At 38.4% G+C, this 22,918-nt stretch overlaps 1 protein-coding gene across 1 annotated transcript in view; it reads left to right on the top strand.

Annotated features, from left to right (window-relative positions):
• The window catches only part of LOC140241945 (solute carrier family 28 member 3-like), a 71,521-nt gene that overhangs the window by 33,748 nt on the left and 14,855 nt on the right, over positions 1–22,918 (top strand). Inside the window, exons 2-5 of the mRNA XM_072321692.1 lie at positions 4,315–4,413; positions 8,217–8,500; positions 17,289–17,445; positions 20,902–21,096. Of these exons, the coding sequence (XP_072177793.1) occupies positions 4,315–4,413; positions 8,217–8,500; positions 17,289–17,445; positions 20,902–21,096 (735 nt within the window). The remainder of the gene's footprint in view (positions 1–4,314; positions 4,414–8,216; positions 8,501–17,288; positions 17,446–20,901; positions 21,097–22,918) is intronic.

The raw sequence follows: 22,918 nt of genomic DNA, 5'->3' as shown, positions 1-22,918 counted from the left end.
TGAAGAGTGTGTACAAGGTTTCTCATAAATAAGAATTAGACTCTAAAGACACATCTTATCACAATATTCTACCAAAAATATTCGAGATAAACTGCTAAAAAAAACCACACACTTTCCTGACTGTTTTATGATCCCAAATTTTAACATAATGTAGAAGAAGACTTGCTCTTTCAGAAAATATGGAAAAGTCAAGATCGGCTAGGTTGACCCATTTCACCTATTTTCAGTCCTCACGCAAAATCAGTATGTGTGACTATTTGTTCGTTTTGTGATGCATGGTCACTTTTGTGGAAAATGGGGGGGGGGGTAGGCTTACACATTGGGTACAAGCACTTCATTTTATGTATATTGCAGATTGTTCATTTCATGTAGACCATAAGCATACAGTGTACATGGTAAGGGGAGAGCTTTGAACTTGTATTGATGTACAATGTATATATATGTGTAACACAATAAACCAATTTGAGAGAAAATCCCACATATCTGGCAATTCTAGTTCTTAACCACAGATGGCATATTTGCAAGGCTGAAAGGCTAAAAGTTCACATCATCACATGCCACATTCTCAACTCCAGCCTGGTTTTTGTTGCCATGGTGATCAGCTGGTTTCTGTTGCCATGGCAATCGGCTGGTTTTCTCAGTCGGATTTTGCAACATGTCTGAATATAATCCCACGCTGTCAGGCAAAGTCATACATCATGAATAATATCTCTACTATAGTCAGGGATTTCAGAGACTACCCAAATTATTGGCAGGATTCCAGAACTGATTTGTATCCCTTTGGTTGCCAAGCACTACCAAAAGTGGGATTTGCGCTGACGCGAATTAGCGAAATGCAGATCTCAAGACTTTTGCCTGTGTAGACGTAAAGATCCCACTAAATAGAGCTATCAGCATCGTGATCCAAATCCCAATAAATCAAGAAATTTGAGACCACTATATCATATATGTATTTTTTTTTGAGGGGGGGGGGGGGTGGCACCAACATTTATAATGAAAAGGTTTTAGTGGCCTGAATAGGCAATCAGAGAAAAATAGTTACTGTCAAGCCCTGTACATGTGTTTGCAGTAGTCACACACACCTAAAATCAATTGTTTTTTAACATTTTTCATTGCGTTGCAAAAACCATTCATTCTGTGTGGACACAAGAACTTGTTCACTGTCATTATATGCATAGCGATGCAAAAATTGGTCTCGCTTGATTTAAAGATAAATTCTTCAAATAGTTTGTGTGAACGGCACCTAGGCAAACCATAGATTTTTTTTTTTTTTGTTGAATCTCACAATTCGACCTGCCACACTAGATTTGCATATGCAGACTACTGTACTTCAGCTGTTTAGAGGCTGTTGTCTATTAAAGTCAAGTGATTTGTGCATCGACAAAGGTCTCCTCCCTGTATTTAAAGATTTATCATGAAATATATATTATTCACCTGATTATGTACTGAGAACTCCTGTTTATATGTCCATGATTTGTGAATTTATTTGATATTGTCATACTTATTTGTGTTTTTTTTTTGTACAAATGGAGACTTACTGAAACTAATGAACTTACTGAACCTGAAACTTTGTGTCATTAGCTGGTCATTGTTAGCATGTGCAGTCTAGAGATTCATTTGCAGCTATTAAAGTAATTCTTTTGTTTTGTTCTGTTTAGTTTTGATGTATGTAAACAGGGACAATATAAACAAGATTTCCATATAGTGATGCCAAAACTGATGATTGCTGGGTGTGTATGAATGCATGGCAATGGTGGTGGAAGTGTCAAGCTCAGCATTTCCTCTTTAATCATGAGTTAAAGATTGAGCAATTAATTTGTGCCATGAATACTCTCCCAGAATCAAGCAAAACACAACTGGAAAACACCCTTCCGCACCAGGATCGGGCAAACGTGAAGCATTCAGACTCACAAAGCATTTTTTTTTTTCTGCTGATGAGATTGGCAAAAAGATGAGAAATGGGCTTATATACAAGCGTTGCACAAACAAGTGCTTTTGAACTGTGAAAGGTGAATAAAGTGATTCATACACCCAGCATGCATCCTGGTATTAGATATTACAGAATGATCACAATTGGTTAGTGTTGATGAACAGATATATGCATTTCCGCAGGGAAGAGAAAGAGAAACTGTATACATTTCCTATCTTAGAGATATACAGCAAAAAAGGTGATCTCTGTGGATGTGGTATATAAAATGATGAGGGAAGTGTTTTGTTGTGGTGTAACAATGGGAAACTAATTCTCAAACCACAGGATGGAATGAAACATCTAGTAGCCACGAACGAAAACGTGTGTGGGTGGTCATGCCTGTTTGTTTTCATTGTAGTAAAGAAGAGTTCAATGTTTCATACTGCATCAGATGTGGTGCCATGGTGCCATACCGCAAAACCGCCAGAGGAGTGGAGGTGTATCTAACTCATTTTGAGGGTCACAAGAGCAGAAATGAATTGGGGGGGGGGGGGGGGATAAAAGCTACAGTTGATATCAGTCAAAGTTACACTGTAAAATCAGAAATTTCCGCGTGCATTCTAATTTCGTGTGAGTCAAGATTTGCCAAATTAAAATGCACAAGAAAGTTCTCATTTACACTATATGCATTGGATGTCACTGACAATTTGCGAAAACTTCATGCTGCAAATACAGTTGTACATATTGCTTTACAAATATTTAAGAGCACATTATTATACGATGTAGGTGCTGAATTTTGAATTGCATGAAAGGAGAAAGTATCCCTCCGTCGCCGAGTTTACACCAATACTTGTTCCAGACACATGCTCTGAATGTCTGATTCTGCCTATGGTACAGTGTAATGTATGTTCGAGATGAAAAGAACACTAGGACTCCATGCATAGTCAGAGCATTTTAATATCATCAGGTGAGAACCAAAAGGGCGTTATCACATTTTTTTTTTTTTTTGGGGGGGGTATTTAGTTATTGGTGTCACACTGTAAAGCTTAATCTCCTCTACAGTTTGGTGTCAATTTTTAATTATTTTCTTTTTCAGTGAAATGTTGAAAATCAAAACCACAGTGGTGTTATTTTACCACATATTTGGAATAATGTCTATAAATCTACCCACTTTGCATTATTAAAAGAAAACTTTTTTTCATGAAAATTTATTGTTTCATTTTTATTTATGCTCAAATCTTAGAGTGCGATAGTGCCCTTCTGGTTCTTAGCCGATGATACATGCATCCACAGCTAGGATGGCAAACAGAAGATACATTGTATCTCAGCAGCTACCCTAAAAAAAAAAGAAGGAGAAAAAAAAAAGAGGAGTAAGAGATGAATGAGATCTGTGCTGGGGGAGGCGTGTTAAAAGATCATGATCAAAATGTCACTATCACATGTTTCAACCAACAGTTCAGATCAGATGCTTCCCAGCCCAACCCTCCATCAAAACTCTCTCACTCACTCGATATTCAGGGGTTTGCTTGCTCCACGGCTGACCTTTCTGGTCTCGTTCCAGATGTCCCGTTCACACAACCCTGAAATTAACGGTTTTGAAAAATGTATTTTTGCAATGCGATGCGAAAACCATCAATTCTTGTGTGTGGACAAAAAAAAAGAAGAAAAATAGAAAGTTTATAATATTGGTTTACAAACTGAGACTTAATGCATCTTTTTCAACCAACTTTGTCCCTGTCAACAAGGCACTTGCCCTGGAGTACAAATCAGCAAAATGTATTTAAAGGGATGGTATAGCATTGGTTGAGAGATGGGGGATTCAGATTTTAAGTTTTTGTGAGGTAATAAGAAGCCGCCAATGAAGTATTAAAGAGCATATAGTTCTCAGAGGAATTTAAAGTTTTTGTTTTAATGAAAATTGGTTTTGAAATGGCTGGGATATTCAAAAACAAAGTAAAACAAAGTGGGCTTAATAAGAATTGGGTCCCACCTTATAATAAGACCTCTTTTGGGGGGAAATCTCAGCTATTTCAGAATAACCAATTTTCATCAAATAAACTTTGACTTCCTCATAGAATTGCATGCTCTTTCATATTTCAGAAGATGTTTCTCATTATTTCATAAAGTAGTTGGAAACCTGAAGCCCCATCTCAATGAAAACTATACCATCCCTTTAGAATTAAGCTGGGCAAATACTGATGTGCATCGAGTAGAAACAGGTGAATTAAAAAGCTTATATATTACTGGTCCCCTGGAAGAAAATGTAGCTATTGATTTGAAATAATGAGGACGCTGGCCCTTTGACCATTGCCATATGTGTCCTTGACTTCTGTGGTACATCTGTGGGTGTGATTAACAAGACTCCTTTATATTCACTCTCCATTCATTTTCCACCTGTGCTGCAGGATGGTATCCCGGCCTCACCCACCAACACACACACCCTCACAAATGACGAAGATCCGGAGAAAGATGAACTGCCATACACCACAAATTGCTGCACAGAGGTGGGGATGAGAATAGATGTTGCCTGTACTTATCAGCATAATGAAAATATTACCTGTGTTGATGATAGCGAAAGTCACGATGATGATGATGATGATGATGATAATGATGATGTAATGTATTATTATTATGATACTGTTATATTTTTTTTATTGCCAATATCATATATTATAATTACTGTCTTCTTTAAAGAAATAAGAACTTCTTCCAAAAAGTACCCAGTTCTTGAATACTGTGTGATGATGATGTTACTGTAGTTATTTCTAGGATCATTTTCATATTTTCATCATCATCATCATATTATTATTATTGCTGTCATCATATCACTATTTGTAGAGTAATTGTAGTAGGAACAACAGATCGAACATTAGATTATTTTTTGTCCCTGGGTACGTGGTCAAACTCATGTGAATAGATGTTATGTCGCAAGTACTTGTATTTTTTTTTTTTTGATTGACAAGAAAAACTTGTTGAGCATCAAACATCTTTTTTTTTTTTTCTTGTAATATACACAAATTCGATCTCCAGAGTCTTATGTTATCATTTGGTATATAATAGCTTGTCACCATTTATTTCCAAAATTTCCCACAAACTGGTAAGAAAAGTTGCCACCAGGTACCACAGGTTTGGTCAATTCTGCTTGAAGTTTATAGATAAAAATGTATAAAGCAATCTTTAATGTGATAGGCTGATTAAAAACACCAGAGTAAAAAGCTAACATTAAATTGTTATGAGATTTAAACGTCTAAATATTCTTAATTTCTTTATATACCAAATTGTTCACTTTTGGCTAGATCATTTTGTTATATATATATTTTTTTACCAGTTTTAATGTCTGGAACCTTATCAGAGTTTTGTGGCAATGGTGTCATGATTATGTATCGATGACACATTAGAATCTGTTTGGGTACTGTGCACAGTATTTGTGGATATCATATCAGACTCGTAAGTAGGAATTTGGTTAATAGCAAGTCATCTGCACTCTTGTAATGATTCGCAGAAGTCAAGGGTAGCTATCAAACAAGCATAGATTTAAATCTGCTGATGAATGTTTTTATCTTTGTCCACTTTATGTGATTGCAACTTTGGAAGGGCTGAAGGAAGGAAGAAAGGAAGTAATGAGTGTGTCAGGGAGGCTAATGCCACAGCCAGATCTCATGAAAATGGTCATGTTGTCGCAATCCGTAGTCTTCCAATCATACCCGACTTCCAAGAGATACCAATCTACCTGCTTGCCCTGATGGATGCTAAGAGGGTTTAGTTTGCATTCCCATCCACCCACCCCTCAACTTTAATGAGAGCGCTGCGGCAACATTGACAGTCGATTTGACATATCGATCAGCAAGGCAGGCCCCCCCCCCCCCCCCCCCCCCGAGTTAGATTTCAGACTGTTAGCTTGGATGTTGTCGCTGTTATATAAGGAGCGATTGGTCACATACAAGTGCGAGAATTACGACACCTTTCCCGATAAGCATCAAATTTTATGCCTGATTTGATGTGCATCGGTGACAACACCTTTGCCGGCCGAGAGGTGATGGGTGGATTTGCCGAACATGAGACGCCAAACTCAACTGCCACAAGGTGCAATGCCTAGAATACCAACAATGCCCTGACAAAGCAAACACTTGTTCCGAAAGAGCATGTCTAATATTTGTGCAAAATAAGCAATCAACATGCGGGAAAAAAAAAATCAAAACTATCGTGGATTTGATTGACTACCCTTGAGTGAACGAAACTTATAGAAGTCCTTGTACTGTGAAACAATTAATACTCATGTGGGTGTATTGGATAAAAAATGTGTTTATGAGTGAGTTAACGATGCATGAATGAATCTTTTTGCAGATGTTTGTTTGCAGAGTTTGTTTTTTCAGAGTTATGTGTTTTCAGTGACTTCTGGGGCCCGTTGCATAAAAGTTACAATTATGGTAACTTTGCCATCCAATGGTAACTACCATGGCAACACTACTCAACAGCCATTCAAAATCAAGAATTCCATGGCAGTTACCATTGGATGGCAAAGTTACCATAATTGTAACTTTTATGCAACGGGCCCCTGAGGTGTGGCCATATATACATGTAGGCCTATTATATCATGGAGCTACGATATGGTGCCTATGCATGATAAACATTTTGAGCAAACAGGGTTAACATTTTCTTCATTCTTGAAGAAGGTTTCTGAAAACTTTACTCAGGACTTTAAATCAGTAACCTTCTCAGTATGATCTCATTAAAAAACAAATAAACAAAACAATTCAGTTGGAAACTCGCAAACTGCCACATTTGCCTGTGTTGCATGTGCTACACATTTGACACTCACAAACAGTTTTTGAGGCAGAAATGATTTCAGTGTCTCTTTCCTTGGCCAGTACTTTGAATACCCAGGGGATCTGCAGTTGACAAAAAAAAAAAGGAAAAAAATGATATGCAGTTGCTTTATCATTACAGAACTTCAGAGGCCTCTATCTTTAAACTGGGGCATATCATTTTAAGCGTCAACTAAATCACTTTCGTCTGTGAGCTCATGATTTGGGAATGAAAACTTCACACATTTTTAGCTTCATGAGTACTATGACCCTGTCAACTTTTACTGAGAATACTTGTCAAATTGTCCTTCTCTACGTTGCAAGAAACCAGTCCAGATAAAAGACAAGTAAAGAGATAGTTTCTTTCTTTTTTTCAGTACAGAGGGGAATATAGAGCAAAGGTTAGCATCCTGATTATTGTGGTATTTGGTTGGTCACGATGTTCTGCTCAGGTATGTCATAGGCCACTGCTTTTGAGATTCATAAATTTCCGCGTTTTTTTTAAACACTGAAGATTTTCTTGCCAACAACAGTTCACACTCGGCTGGGTAAGATGAATTTTGCATGTCATTAATTTTGTAGATGGTCACAATTGGGCAAACATTTGCACTTTAACATAGACAGCTCACATGCTACCATGTCTGTTATGAGTTTTGGCAGCACGTACAATACTCTGGTAGAAGGTAGCTGGTCCTCATTACAGCAAATACACTCTTGTTACAATTAATGAAAAAGGAAAACAATCATGCAAAAATTAACATATTTATTTTGCACTATTCTCATGTTGCACAAAATGCGTAAAAATTTTCACACCAAGAAAATATTTGCGACTGATTGACAAATTGCCTTACATCGACGTAAATAAGCACTGAATTGATCAGTGTTTTAGTAGTAGCCATGATAAAAGAAATCATGGGCGTATGGTATACTTGAGCAGGATTCGAACCTACAACATCCTGATCTCCGAACAGGTGTCATCTCCACTAGACCACCGAGCTTCCGCCCAACAGCAAGTGTTGGTTCTAATCCTTAAAGCATACAGCTGGTACTGTGTAATTTTATGAATCTGAATAATCATGTCAACTTGCTGATTTGAATATTCATAAGGACTAGTTAAAGAATGTAAAAAAAAAAATGTGAAATTTCAATATGTCGTATCTTCCTTATTTCCCATCTGATTTTAGTCATTTTTGTATCGTTTTGTAGGGAATAATTTTTTTCTTTCTCTTGAATTTTATTTATTTTGAGGGTAGATTTCCTCTTTAAGGTAGTGATGAACATCATACATGTACAACATGTAGACTGTCAAAAAAGGCAGATTTTATGACTGATGCAGGCTTGAAATATACAATGTATATGGGCCTATTCATGGGTGTCAGGATGTATTTGCAGCACATTTTGAAGAATGATATTACACCCCCTTCCTATCCAAACTCCTTTTCTCCACATTTTCCCATAATTCCTTTCTCTCATGCTTTGATTCTCGGCCGACACCTTACCAGAGAGTGGAGAGGGTGGAGAAGAACGTCGTCCACTTCTACCACGCCAACTACAACGTCATCCACTGGGCGGGCTACGTCACGCTCCTCCTCCTCTACCTGGTCTATCTCATCTACGTCCTCGCCCGAGACGTCTACACGGCGATGCCGCTCTTCATCCTCACCATGCTGCTGGTCACCATCCTGGGCTGGCGCTGGCTGTGGCGGCGCTATTCGGGCGAGATGCACACGCAGCTGGTCGGCTGGTCGCAGTCGCTGACCAAACAGCGGAAGGTCACGATAAAAGGGTGAGGACCAGACTGTCATGCTGCCAGTATACAGATTGTGAATGGTCAAGAGTGCGATAGTCAAGATTTTGCACGAGGTGAAAGGTAGAGGCGCTCTATTCGACGAGGCAAAACTGAGTTGAATAGTGAGCCTCATCTTTCACCGAATGTAAAATCTTGTTCCATTGCACGAGTAATGACCATACACTACAGTCAAACCTGCCTTTATAGCGGCCACCTGTCTATAGCGACCACCTGTCTATAGCGGCCACTGAAAAATCCCCCCAAGAGAAAAGCCCCCGTTAAAGACCCTGTGTACAGCGCCCACCTGTCTAACGTGGCCAGCGGCCACAAATTTTGTTTCCCGTGGTAGATTTTAACCCATCTACAGCGGCCAAAAACCCAATGGAGCCGTTGCCGTGCCGATAATTCAGGGTGTTTTTCTGCTTTGTAGCCGTCCGGACAACGTTCAGTGATTGCCACCGCTGCATTCATCCCTCATTCAGTCATAATAATGCACTATTGTTAAGCTTTCTTCACGATAGTACACATACAATGTACTACTGTGCAACAATTTTATATACACCGGCATGGTTAAATGCATGGAAACACACGGTGTGTGAGTACGTACACACATACATGTACATGTAAGGATACAACGATGATACATGTATGCACATGTAAGCAATGCACACAAAGTTGGATTACCTGTCTATAGCGCCCACCTGCCTATAACGGCCACTTTTTCCGTCTCCCTTGGGTGGTCGCTATATAGACAGGTTTGACTGTATTTGCTACATACGACACCTCTGATGTAGTCCATATGACACCTCAGATGTGGTCCACACAGATCCTTGCTTTTATCACAGAAATGGCAACCATTTTCCATGAAAGGTGATTGAGTAGCACAGTCACAATCAGCCATGTCCATGTACTGTATATGCTGTTATTTTCGCGTACAGATATTTTCGCGAATGACGAGGCCATAGACATTTTCGTGAGATGTTGTTTTCGTGAATTGACGCCGATGCTTACATTAATGCACTATTAACAGGGCGCTCGGAGACATTTTCGCGTGTTGTTAAATTCGCGATCCAACTGTGATTTGCAAAATTTGTGAAAATTAAACCCTTGCGAAAATAACAGCTTATGCAGTATATACATTGTACATATGCGAAACTTATAATTCGAAGTTGTTTATAAAATTGAGAGACAAAATATGTGCTTGTAAGTGCACTTGTAGTAATTGTTGAGTGTGCATGACAAATGTTTGTTCATTGTGACGTCAAAGCTGTGCAATGTCACAAAAACTCTGAGTCAGTTGGAAATTGGTGACATCAGCCTTGCGATATCCATTTTCCAAAATTGCGTGGCTGACAGAGACCGTGTGCAATAGTAATATTAACTGCATGTCAATCATGGCAATCAACCAGCCAGATACGTGTAGCTACTTTCTTTTTTCCTATAGCTGTTGTATAATACCTGTCAAAAGACGGCCAACATTATTTACTTTTGTTTTTTTTAAATAGATGGACATTCTCGTTCACAGAAAGCACCACACTAATTTCCCCTCTCTGCAGCTCAGCATCAGCATCCTGTTTATGTCTTCGATAGAGATGGTAAAGGCGCTATACCAGTATACAGCAAATCCTTTCACTTAAAATTTGCAAAAGCACATCCTGATCCTTTTTGACCCATATAGAAGTTTGCAATAAAGCACACTTAACCTCCCTCTTTAAAGACCAGAGCAATTCAATGACTTACGGTCAAGATTGATGAGAAATCTTTGACCAGTCCAAGCAATAGGATGCAATATATTTTGGATTTATAGCTTTGGAGGAAGGAATTATTCAAGTCATGAGTGGACAAGGATGTATTACAAGATTCCTGTTGTCACCAGTCTGATTGCTGTGTATAAATCAATGTGCAAACACACTGCAAAAAAAGTTACATCATGTACAAATTGCAATTATTGGGGTCGGTGAGTATTCTTGTACAGTATAGCAATTAGGGCATTCCGAGTGGCCCCAGTGCACACAACAAAACAGCATCTGAACTGTCAGTGTTGGCACCATCACACCTTTCTGATGCATGACATGAGTGCAGCATGATGGTGATTAAAGATAATATAAAGTTTTGGTACCTCAAAAGTTTCCCTGAATTTCCTTGTCTTAGTTTGTATTTCAGGTTAAAGTACTTTTCATAATAACTAACACTGTGAGACTAACTCGCCCCAAAGTGCTCTCATGTCTTAGTAATCATGCAATTAACTGCGACCAGCAGCCCCATACGCATAGCGTAATGGGGCTTCACATTGTAGCATTCAGGATCATGACAGATTTATTATCGCCAGTAAATATCAACTTAAAATCCAAAAATTTCTTCAATTTGAAGACTTACCAATCAAGTTGAAGTATTGAAAACAGGCTTCGGGCAACGTTTGGTTCTGCCAATAGTCCCTTTCTGTTCAAATTCATGACTGAATGTGACATGGTCGAGAGGACCTTGGGAGAGCTACATACACTGAATACTACGGCCAGCGCATGCACGCACACAAATATCTTATCTGTTCATGAATGTGAAATTTGTGCGCATGTGATGTGTTAGTTATATGAAAGGTACTTTAACCTGAAACACAAACTAAGACAAGGAAATTCAGGGAAACTTTTGAGGTACCAAAACTTTATATTATCTTTAAAACTAGAGAGACTTTTTATTACCAATGCTGTGCACTGGCACTGGTCTGTCAGTCCAGGGCCAGTATAAATCACTTTCGAACCACTAACTTTTGCAGGAATGGAACAGTAAAAAATTGAAATTGGTACCTACTGTTCCGACAGACAGGTTGGACTAGTAGGGGAAAAAATGGGTTTGTGTATAGCTCTGCTATAACATTATATCAATTCAACCATTTGCTGTTTGTCTGAATTGGTACATTTGAAAACTTATCTCTCCATTTTATGAGTAGCTTGAAATAGGGGAATTCCAAGAAGGGAAGGAAAGTCAAGAGTAAAGGGACTATAAAATGTATAATACTAACGTTGTCATATGATATTGTGTCTTCCTGTTGGAATAAATAACAAAAAGAAACACACCTCCTATTGTTTACTCCTGGGGTCTCCCCTTAGAACCAATTAGAGGATGATCTTGTTATGGTATTTATAAAAACTTGTGATAGGTACCCTTATTATCACTGACAATTTGTTAAAAAAAAAAATGCAAGTAGAAGATGGATGCTTTGTGGGTGCCAAGAGGAATCGGAAAAGTCACTGAATTCTGAGTCAGCTTGTTCCTCTTTCCAGTGTAGAACAGAAACAGGACACATCTGTTTATCCTGTGCCAGGGCAAAGTTTGTTAACATGTCTATTGCAGGAAAAGTAGAAATATTGTTTTTTCCACCAAAAATATGCCTTTTCATCCCTCAAAGTATAGCAATGCTGTTTTCAAAGTTGGCATCCCTGCTAACCTCATGAACAGTGGTTTCAACGAAATTAGAAACAGATTTGTCTACTGTAAACAACATTGAAAGCATAAAAAAAAAAAACCAGATACAATGTATGAAGCTCAAATTAATGAATTCTTGTTTCAAGTTGTTATTTATTGCAACTGATTGACAAAAGTGCCCTTTATCAACATAGATAAGTAACGATTATTCTGTTTGTCAATTAGACACAATATAAACAACTTGACACAAAAATTCAGTAATTTGAATAAATACACTCGTGCATGTACCTCCAGCATGCTGTGAGGGTTAGAACCAGCTCTTTCTGTTTGAAGAAAGTTCATTGGGCTAGTGGATACAAAGCCTGTCTGGTTATCAGGAGATTGTTGGTTAAAATCCAACACGAGCACTGTGCACTCCCGTTATAACAAACACCAGTGACGGTTATAATTAAATTCCGGTTACAACAAAGTGGAAATTCAGGCAGCAAAATTATCCACTCTATGTATTTTTATTGTTTAGTTTTTTCAGTAACAAAAGAAACTGCCCGTCGCGATGAATTTGTTATAATGGGAGTCCACTATATGTATGCCCATTATTGTATAACCATGGCTGCTACTGAAACACTGAACAAATGGTGTTTATTTTTTGTTGATGAAGGACGATTCGTCAATCGGTTGCAATAAGTATGAAGCTGCAGTTCATGGGATTTTTGAAGAGATTCCATGACAGAAGGAGCATTTCCACTGCTACCAAAAGATTCTTGCACATTCCAGTATGTGAGTGGAAACAGGATTTTTTTTTTTTTAAATCCTCATCAAGAGTGACTTTTTAGCTCACCTGCGAGCTATTGTGATCGTTCTTCATCCGTTGTGTGGCGTCAATTGTACTTAATTGTAATTTTCATCTTTTTTTTTGAGAATGCATGGTCAAATTTTCACCAAACTTGGCACATATTATCACTTGGGTGATGGAATATATCTTTTCTGAAATTGTAAACTGAAAGCTATGGTAATGCTATGTGTACTTCATGGAAGGTGGACTTGCAATACTCAGGTGAGCACAAGACTCCCCGGGTCTCTTGTTTTTTAACTTGGCAGTTTCATATTGGGTTTTGGTCATACAGCATGACATCTATCCTTTGCTCAGGGAATTTCCAGTGTATGCACATTCCCAGAACAAAAACAAAAGAAGGCGCAAAAACAAAATATGAATGGATTGTGTTTTTCCTGGGCATGTACATTTCCTGAAAAAAAAAACCTTGAATGATCATGGCTTTTCTGGCAGTTTGAATGGTACTTTATTTTTATTTATTTTTTGTCAGTGTAAATGTCTCTAGTATCTGAAATGTGATATATTACCAAAATTGTTTTTACTCATTTTGTTTAACTCTTTTATTTGCCATGGTGGAAACACCCTGTGTGCCACATTATTCTGAGACACCAACATTGTTATGCTTTGGGAAAATATTCTGTTTTTCAAATCCATGTAACTTTTATAGATTTCTGTTTAGCTTGACACGTAGTGAGAAAAATTGTAGAGAAAATGCCAAGCTTTGTTTTGATGTAAATTGTATGACAGATCTGTTATTGTTTTTCTTTGAAATGACCAGGAACTACATTATTGCAAAAAGGCATGACTTTTGCACACAAAATAGTGACAAAAATTTAGAATTTACACACAAATCCAGTAGAGAACACCGCTTGCTAGCCAATCACCACATAAAATGCAAGCTATGTGTGAGAGGAACGAAATCGTGAGAAACGTTTTCATTGTTTTATGGCATTTGGCATTTTATCGATCGGTTTAGGTGGTTTTGTGCATTTGAGCAGAATATGCGAAGTTGGCACACCGTCGACTGAGTCAGGCATGCGAACGTGGCACATAAAGAGTTAACTCATTGGGTGCTAAACACTGGCTGTTAGACACTGGATGTGCTAGATATTAAAATTTCAGACACAGATTATGTCTCAGAGGTGATGGCTGGAAAGTTGAATGATTTTATCATTTCACACTTTGATCTCAAAGTGCTCCAAAACAACTCATCATCTTGGCAAATCAACCAGACAAGTTTCGCAGATCTGTTCTTGGTATGAAGTAATGAGTATGTTTGCATGACCTTCTGTGCAGATAAGTTGTCTGTGCCAAAATATTTGAGAAAAATGACACTTCAGTGATATTGTGTCTACAAAACAAATGGAGAGATGGGCAACACCTGCATCACACAGAGTTGCCAATTTGTCTTCTTCTCTAAACTTTATCAATTCATAACTTTTTTGTGTGTTTTTTTATCTGATTCTTTCCTGAAATTTACACTGATCTGCTTCTCTTTTAAATTTCATACAAAGCGACATAATTTCATACAAAGCGACATAATTGTAACTAATTGGCAAATTGCCCTAAATCGACATAAATCATGTTTTATCAATCAGTTGCAATGAAAACATCTCGATGGAATCTCATGAATTTGAATAAAGTGACATAATACCACTTTTCCTTTATATCTTTGCGGGCAAGCATCCATATCCCACATCCTCACAGTGGCTTGTGGAGAAGATTGACATTTTGAAAGACATGCACATTGTTGACATCAAAGTTTTTTTTGTTTTTTTCTCTCTCTCTCTTTCTCTTATTCTATTTCTCTCTCTCTCCTTGTCTGACAGTATCTATTTTTAGGTCACAGCAGTTTGTACGTGATCAGATATTTTTTATTATTTGTTATCATGTTTGTGTTTATTGATGTAAACTGCAAATAGGATGCCAACACGGAAATGATAATGCAGTTTCATTTGCCCTGGGTAGTATTTCAATTGTTCAGGTTTAAGAGGAGTGAGAAGAGTTTCTTATGTCAATGAGTGCTCTGTGAATGAAAAACCTCAATACGCGTATATCCAGAAAGCGAGAGAGAAGAGAGAGAGTTTTTGAGTTTAAAAAAAAGTAGAGGTAGTTATTTTTATTTGTAAAGTGGTAAATCAGTGTGCGCAATGCTTTCTCAACATCTAATAGGATTATCTATGAATGGATGCAGCACAAGACTTCTGATTCCGTTGCCAAGAGTCCCAGATTACTGTAGAGCTCATCTAATATCGCAAGTGGAGAAGAACTGACAAGCTGTCTGTCTCCCTCGCTTGTCTTTATCAAATGAAAGACTTAAGGAGCTGGATGTTTAGGAGACCGGTCCTTTTCCTTTTAATGTCAGTCAGGGTCTAATGTTAGACATTAATGGCAGCGTGACTGAGACCTGGGACTAATTAGAGGAGTATTCCGACGTCCTGGGCAAAGAGATAATTGTGATTGCTCAGATGGCAGACTGGCATCCTGCGGAAATTGTTCCAAATTTAGGATGCATTCATTCTTGCATCCCCCATGTTTTGGGCTTTTAATAGAGATCTTTGTTCACTTTTTTTTTTGTGGGCTTTTTTTTTTTGTTTTGTTTTTTGGTGTATGTGTGTTTTATAAGGCATGCAATGTAGGGTACCTTTTTTCGACCTTTAATTTGCTGACAGAAGTTTTTTTTTTTCTATAGCTTTCTAATATGGGTACACACATGATGGAACATGAATGAGGTCAATGTGATGTTTTGTTTGATATTTACCATGGTTTTGTTGTTGTTGTTGTTTTTTTGTAAATGACACTTGCTATCCTTCATGCCAATCTTGTTTTTCAGTATGACTAGACCAGTTGGCAGTCAGCGATGGTTCAAATGACTCAAATTTTAAACCATTAAAGCAAATAATTGTAAAGTTACATTTCACTCACTTTAATATGTAATCTAGCTTGTTTTAATATGTTGACAAGCTCTCTTCAATGTTGAAAAGTGTTTGTTTTTTTCACTAAAATGTAAAGAGACTGTGGAGATGCCATTCATGACATTAACTCCTTACAACTTTAAGTCTCATTATGTCATATTTCTTAAATGACCTGTATCTGCTCATGCTTAGAATGCAACACTGAACTGGCTTTAATTCTGATAATGTTCAGCCTGATACCATACTCAGTTGGGATTTGTGAGAATTGATGTACAACAAATCAGTCTGAGGATTGTGAAATCATGAGACATTCTTTCTTTTTTTTTTCATTGACAAAGAGGTACAAACTTTTTTTTTAATCCAAAATGAGAAAATATGGCTTTGAAACAATTTTGCTATTTTGAAACCAAATTTTTTTTTCACCTTCAGAGTATGCTCATTTCATGTATCAGTACAGGGCTGCCAAGTCTTCCTATTTACTTTAATATTTATCTTGTCATATCCTGACAAAAGAATATAAAAGTCTCATTAATTTGGGAATAATTTGAGATGCATATGACACACAAGTTTCTCCCTGATTTTGATGGGTGAATGTTGGCAGCCTTGTAAGGATGGTGTAGTTTTGGTTCAGATGGGGATTCCAAATTCAACCAATTGCAAGATGATCAGAAACCACTTACATAAAATACTAGAGAGTATATACAATTCTAAGAGAAATTGAAAGTTTATTTGATGAAAATCATTTTTTGAAATGATTGAGTTATCCAAAAATAAAGTAAACAAAGTAGTCCTAATAAAAGGTGGGTCCCAACTTTTATTAGCATCTTTTGTTTTTAGATATTCTCAGCCATTTCAAGACCGATTTTCATTTTTTTAAAGCTGTTTGAAGGGGAAGGCTAGTAACTGAACAGTGGGAATGATTGTTGATGATTGTTCCAATCCTTGTGGGATTCATTTAAGAGTACATTATATATCTATTGTTGTGTGAAAATGATTTGCTTCAGAATGGTCTCATATTCTAGTAATGTGCAGTTTAATGTTTCCAGGTTAGCGTGCCTGGTCAGTGACGGGGCATTAATCTGCACATTACTTGAATATGAGACCGTTCTGAAGCAAATAATTTTCACACAACAGTAGATATATAATGTACTCTTAAATGAATCCCACAAGGATTGGAACAATCATCCCTCAGCATTCCTACTGATTGCCACTGATCGGTTACTAGCCATCCCCTTTAATTCCTCTTCGAATTATGTGCTCTATATCTCGCAAAAAGTTAAGACCTGAATCCCCATCTCAACCAAAACTATACCATCCCTATAATGTCGTAGTCAGAAGTTGATAGCCCTGTTAAACCTTTGATGATAGGCTGATTTTGCTATATTACACGTTTCCCGTAGACACCTGCTCGAGAATACTTAGAACTAGTTGTCAACAGATTAATGTGATCATGTTGCTTAAAATGTCACACATGTTACCCTTCTGTCTCTTTGCTTTTCGTGTTTGTTGCATTCACATAGCAATTATGCGGATGTGTCTCCACATTTTGTTGGTATATAATGTAATATAGTTATGTTTGCTTACTAATGTGCCCAACCTTTAATTTGCCCGATCTCAGGTCTTTATACATTGGCGTGAACCTGTTCCTCCTTGTTCTTGCGGCTGCAACAGGAGTGTTTGCGTCCATCGCTAAGGAGCCGCAGCGACTCATATCCGTTCTGGGGCTCATCTTCCTGCTCTTCGTCAGTGTCCTGGTGTCCAAATACCCAGGAAGGGTGAGTGACAGGATTCACAGGAGAATGAGATGGTGGATGTGAGTGAGGATGACATTGGTTTGCAGTGATGACGATGGAAAATTACCAAAAAAGACAATGACGATGAGGATGATAATAAAGTTTGGTAGAAATAAAAGATTGTGATGAGAACAATATTGCTGATGCTGGCAATGATGATGATGGTGACGATGATGATGACGATGATGATGACGATGATGACGATGACGACGACGATGATGATGATGGTCAACCATTTGATTTGCCAACTGGCCTATCATCTGGAAAGTACTACCAATGAGTAAATATGGCTGTTCCTGTTGGACTGACCAAATTGTTGCACCTGAGTGGGCTGTCTAGGAACCCGTTTACAGTGCGAGGCTTGGCCCGCGGCCGCGGCCGAGCCTGCCTTTATTTCAGTGTAAACGCACAAAAGGCCAAATGCGGGGCCGAAATTGGCCGCGCATTTGGCCACGCTCTGGAGGTGGTCTCGGCCTTTCCTCAGTGTAAACGCAAACTGGGCCAAATGCGCGGCCAATTTTAGTCTGGCTTCCAAACCCTCTGCCCGTACTATTTTGCTGTTCAGGATATTAACCCCCTCAACGTCAAAAACTAGTATAGTTTAAGGTGATTTTGTCCTACAAAGGATTTTTCCTTTGGCAAAGGCCTTTGCCCGAACGGCGACTTCGTCGCCACGGAATCCAGTTGGCAAAAGGTCTGAAAACCAGACTTTACCAAATTGCGTTTGTTTACAAGCAGAGCGCCACCACGACAAAATATTGAAAGGTTTGAATTAAAAGCGCGGCCGAGCCCGGCAGTGTAAATGGACAAAGTTGCGGGGCTCGGCCCCGCAATTGAGGCTGGGCTCGGCCGCGGCTCGGCCCAGCCCCGCACTGTAAACGGGGTCTATTATAATTATTATGAGGTGAGAATTCTCAAACAAGTGAGTAGATGAAGATGATAAAATTGAAGGTCCTTGTGATGATGGTGGTGATGATAATGGTGAACATGATGATGGTGATGATGACGATGATGACGGTGGTGATGATGGTGGTGATGATGGTGATCAAGATGCTAATGGTGAAGATACCAATGCTCCTGCTGGTGTTGATGATGATGATGATGATGATGATGATGATGATGATGATGATGATGATGATGATGATGAAGATACCAATGCTCCTGCTGGTGCTGACAGTGATGATGATGATGATGATGATGGTGATGATGGTTAGGGTGAGGAGGAGGAGGATAATGATGAAGATGATGAAGATGATGATGATCATGGTCAGCGAACTAGGGTGAAGATGCCACTGCCCCAGCCAATATTGACAATGATGATGATGGATAATGGTGGTGGTGACAATCATAATGATAGAGAGGATGATCATGATGATTGATGAAGATGGTGATAATCATAGTCAAGGAGCTAGGATGAAGATGACAATGCTCCTGCTGGCACACACGCTTGATTCTGCACTATTAGCACAGATGTGTGGAAACGAATTGTTAATGAATAGAGATTAGCTAATCTCCCAATTCCTATTGTGTCACGATGGCCCTCCTGTTGGATTGAGGCACACCCGAGTGGGATTGGTAACTGTACAACTACACCTGTAGATCCAGTTTGGATTGGGTTACTGTATGTTTAAAAAAAAAAATTGACAAAATCAATTGCATGCCTGGGCACATACATGTAGGGCCTGAAGGGTTAAATAATTGTGACTGTATTGAGAGGGATGAGAGGGATAAAAGGATGAGTAAATCAGATATGAATAACTTACATAGATCACATGCAGGGTGTCATGTTTCCACATCTATAGCCTTCATGAGCTAGTATAATACACCAGGAAGTGGAAAACATCTGTAGGAGACAAAACATCTTTTGAATAGAATGTAGCCTTGACATCAGATAAAAATCTAAGCTTGCCAAGCAGATTGTGTTGATGTCCCGTCCCCACCACCAGAGCTGAAGAAAATAAAACAAAGATTTCATGCCCACTGCAAATTCAATGCTTATTTTGTGTCTAGGGCAAAGGGCGGAAGTACATGTACAGTCCATGCATAGAAGTATTTCAATCTGCAATTCATTATTTCAGGACATAAAGTTCAACAGTGTACATTCACTTCCTCTGTTGAGGTATGGACCTTTAATCAAATATAACTGAATGTCCTAAACCACCAGAGATTCTCTTGATAAGGAATGATTCTGCTTCAGAAATGATTTCTGATTTTCAATTATTTTTTTTTTCAATGGCAGTTTTTTCGATGGCAGTTTACCTTGCAGGCATCTATGAGATACATACTAGTACTCTAGATTCATTTGAATCTTTTCTATTTGAAGTACACTTCCCCCCTCCCCCCTTTCATCAGAGATTTTACTGCAAATTAATGTGAACAAACTTGGGGGCATAGATGTAATCATGCACCCAGACATACAAAACATACAGAATAATGCTTTCATTTTACTTGACGTGATTTGACCCACTTCCACCTTCTTTGTGATTGGCACCTGCTTTTTCCACATCATCCTCTCTCCCTCAGTTCGACGTCACTGTTGGCGTAATAGGGAAACACACACACACACACACACACACTCACACACACATATACCTCCAGTAGGTTGGCATGTTTGTGGTCCCATTGTGCTCGAGATGCTCCAACTTGAGGTGGACTTTTTGTCATGAAAGAGGATACCCCAAGGCAGGGGCACTTGACTCTTGATTGTAATGTTGAACAGCAGAGTTCGTGATCTTTTAAAGCTGAATGCTGGCGGTGTAGCTATAAACCACAGCTTGAGTGCCTGGGTGCTTCGTCCCAACATGTTCAGAAATGATCAGAGTCAATCATAAGACTAAAAGATCAAGAGAGAAAAAGATTTAGAAACTGCCATTCTGCAGACGTGAAGATCATTTTTTTTTTCTTGTCTGTGCAGAGACCTATTTTTTTCTGTTCTAGGGAATTCATATGCTCATTGTTATTCCATGTGTAGAGAAGAGAGAATTTTGTTCAAATGAAGAGACACTTTGTTTAGTCTTTGTCAGTTTAAAGGATTCACTTTATTAGACTTGGGAGATCTTTGGCCCATTTAGATCCTCTTTCAAAGTGTCCTGTGTTGTTTATTTATGTAAAAAGGCAGAAAGCATATGGGCATGATTGCATGATTAATTTTTTGCACTGAGCGGCTCGAAAACATATTTGCAAGTTCTTGAATTCATGCTGAGCAATTGCATCATACTCGTATGTTTTCATCTACGTATTCACAGAAAAATCGTTCTGCCCAATCCATTTGGATGTACAGCCTGCACTGAAGCTATTGAGTACTGCACACACATGTGCTCGAATGAAAACCATTTGTACCTTTAAATGTTTGGTTCAGTGGTAGTGAAAGTTATCTCGCTTGGTGGCTTGTGGATACTAAAACTATATACCTCCCCCCTCCCCTCTTCTCATTCTCAGATAAGATGGAAGACCGTCTACTGGGGCATCTACCTCCAGCTCTTCCTGGGCATACTCATCCTGAGGACCAAGCCGGGCTTTACCACGTTCAACTGGCTGGGCACCAATGTGGAGATATTTCTCAACTACACCACCGCCGGGTCCGTCTTTGTCTTTGGCCCCGCCCCTCTGGAGCTCCACTCTTTTCTCTTTGTAGTAGGTATAACGTGTCAGGATGGCACATACCACTTGGGAGTGGTGTAAACCCTAACCACCCTTTCACTGAATTAGTTTTATCCTTTTGCTTCTATAAAATTACAGTTTTTTTTTTTTGTTTTCATGTTCTGAGCATTGGGTGAACAGTTTCCTCATCCATGGCACTGCAAACTGGTGGTTTCTCACATGAAGGCCCAAATTCACGAAGGGGGTTTAAAGGGAAGATAAACCCCAAGAACAATGTGGATTGAGTGAAAGCAGCAACATTAGAGGAACACATCAGTGAAAGTCTGAAGAAAATCGGACAATCGATGCAAAAGTTATGAATTTTTAAAGTTTTGATGTTGGAACTGCTGGATGAGGAGACTACTAGAGGTTATGACGTATGAGAGGACTACAATATCAAGAAAATATAAAGAAAATACTACAAAAATCCATTTTTCATGAAAATTACAAATTCCATCAACTTGATATTGACATATGTTAAGGGTAGCAATTATTCCCCCTGCTTTCTGAAAGCGGTTGGTCCACTGCTCTTTCATAATTCTAGAAAAGTGAATTTTTGTTGAATATCCTTTATATTTTCTTTGTATTGTTGTCCACTCATACGTCATATCCTCTAGTAGTCTCCTCATCCAGCGGTTCCAACACCAAAACTTTAAAAATTCATAACTTTTGCATCGATTGTCCGATTTTTCTCAAACTTTCACTGATGTGTTCTACTAATATTGCTGCTTTCACTCAATCCACATTGCTCTTTGGGTTTACCTTCCCTTTAACCATTCCATGCTAAATTCTGAAATACCCATAGACTTAATAGGCAGGCCACCAGATTCCCATACAGAACGGGTTAAATTTAGACCATGGTTCAAATTTAGTCTGTGGACTAAATAAGATAAGCGTGAAATGGGTATACATTTGACAGACACAATCTGTTATCTGCATTTAAACCAAAGAAATTACCATAAACCATATAGTCCAGGCTAGGCTCCATAGAAAATGCACCTAACCTTGTTTTTTGATATATACAATGTTTTTTGATGGTTTCTTGTCAATTCGAGGGTGCTGATTCCAAATCCGATTGATGCCACTCGCGTAACCTTGAGCATTTTCGGCAAAATGCAAAAATCCAAAATGGCCGCCAGATATGCTAATTTGGCCATGATAATCCCAGTTATGTCAATTTTATGACCAATTATTCCATCAAAGTTTTTTAAATTTTTGTTCCTTGAGTAATTCTACTTGCACATGCAAAAAATCTTTCATTTGAAGAGGTACATTTAGTATTTTAAGCTTATTTTCAATTCAAAATGGCCGCCACTCCTACACTCATGTACTATATGAATGGCAAAAAATATGCATAGAAATAGAAGACGAATTTTCAGTCACATACCTACGCTTTTATCAAATTTTGCATGTGCCATGCAAATCTCATGAGTGCCACTAGCAAAACAAGCAAACAAACAAGCAAACAAACGGAAAATGTATTGTTTTTAGGCTTATTATATTCTTCTTCATACAAAACTTCAAAATGGATGCCACCCACATACCCCTGCACAATATGAACGGCAAAGTGTTCATGGAAAAAAACAAATTTTCTTTTCTTTTTTTCTGTCACCCAGGTACACTGTTTCTCAATTTGTGTGCTGATTATAAATCAGAGGATTGTCACTAACAAAAGCTGTTTTATTCTTTGATGCAAACATCCAAATTTGCTACCGTCAATCTGAATTTTTCCCAAGAAATTTGGAAAAAACCCACCAAAGCTTGAATTGACGCCAACATCAACATCGTTTATCAGGAATTATTTGACATTAACAAT

This window comes from Diadema setosum, chromosome 18, assembly GCF_964275005.1.
Source record: "Diadema setosum chromosome 18, eeDiaSeto1, whole genome shotgun sequence".
NCBI classification, from domain to species: Eukaryota; Metazoa; Echinodermata; class Echinoidea; order Diadematoida; family Diadematidae; genus Diadema; species Diadema setosum.
The sequence above is the reverse complement of the archived record's forward strand: the minus strand, read 5'-3'. Positions and strand labels throughout refer to the sequence as shown.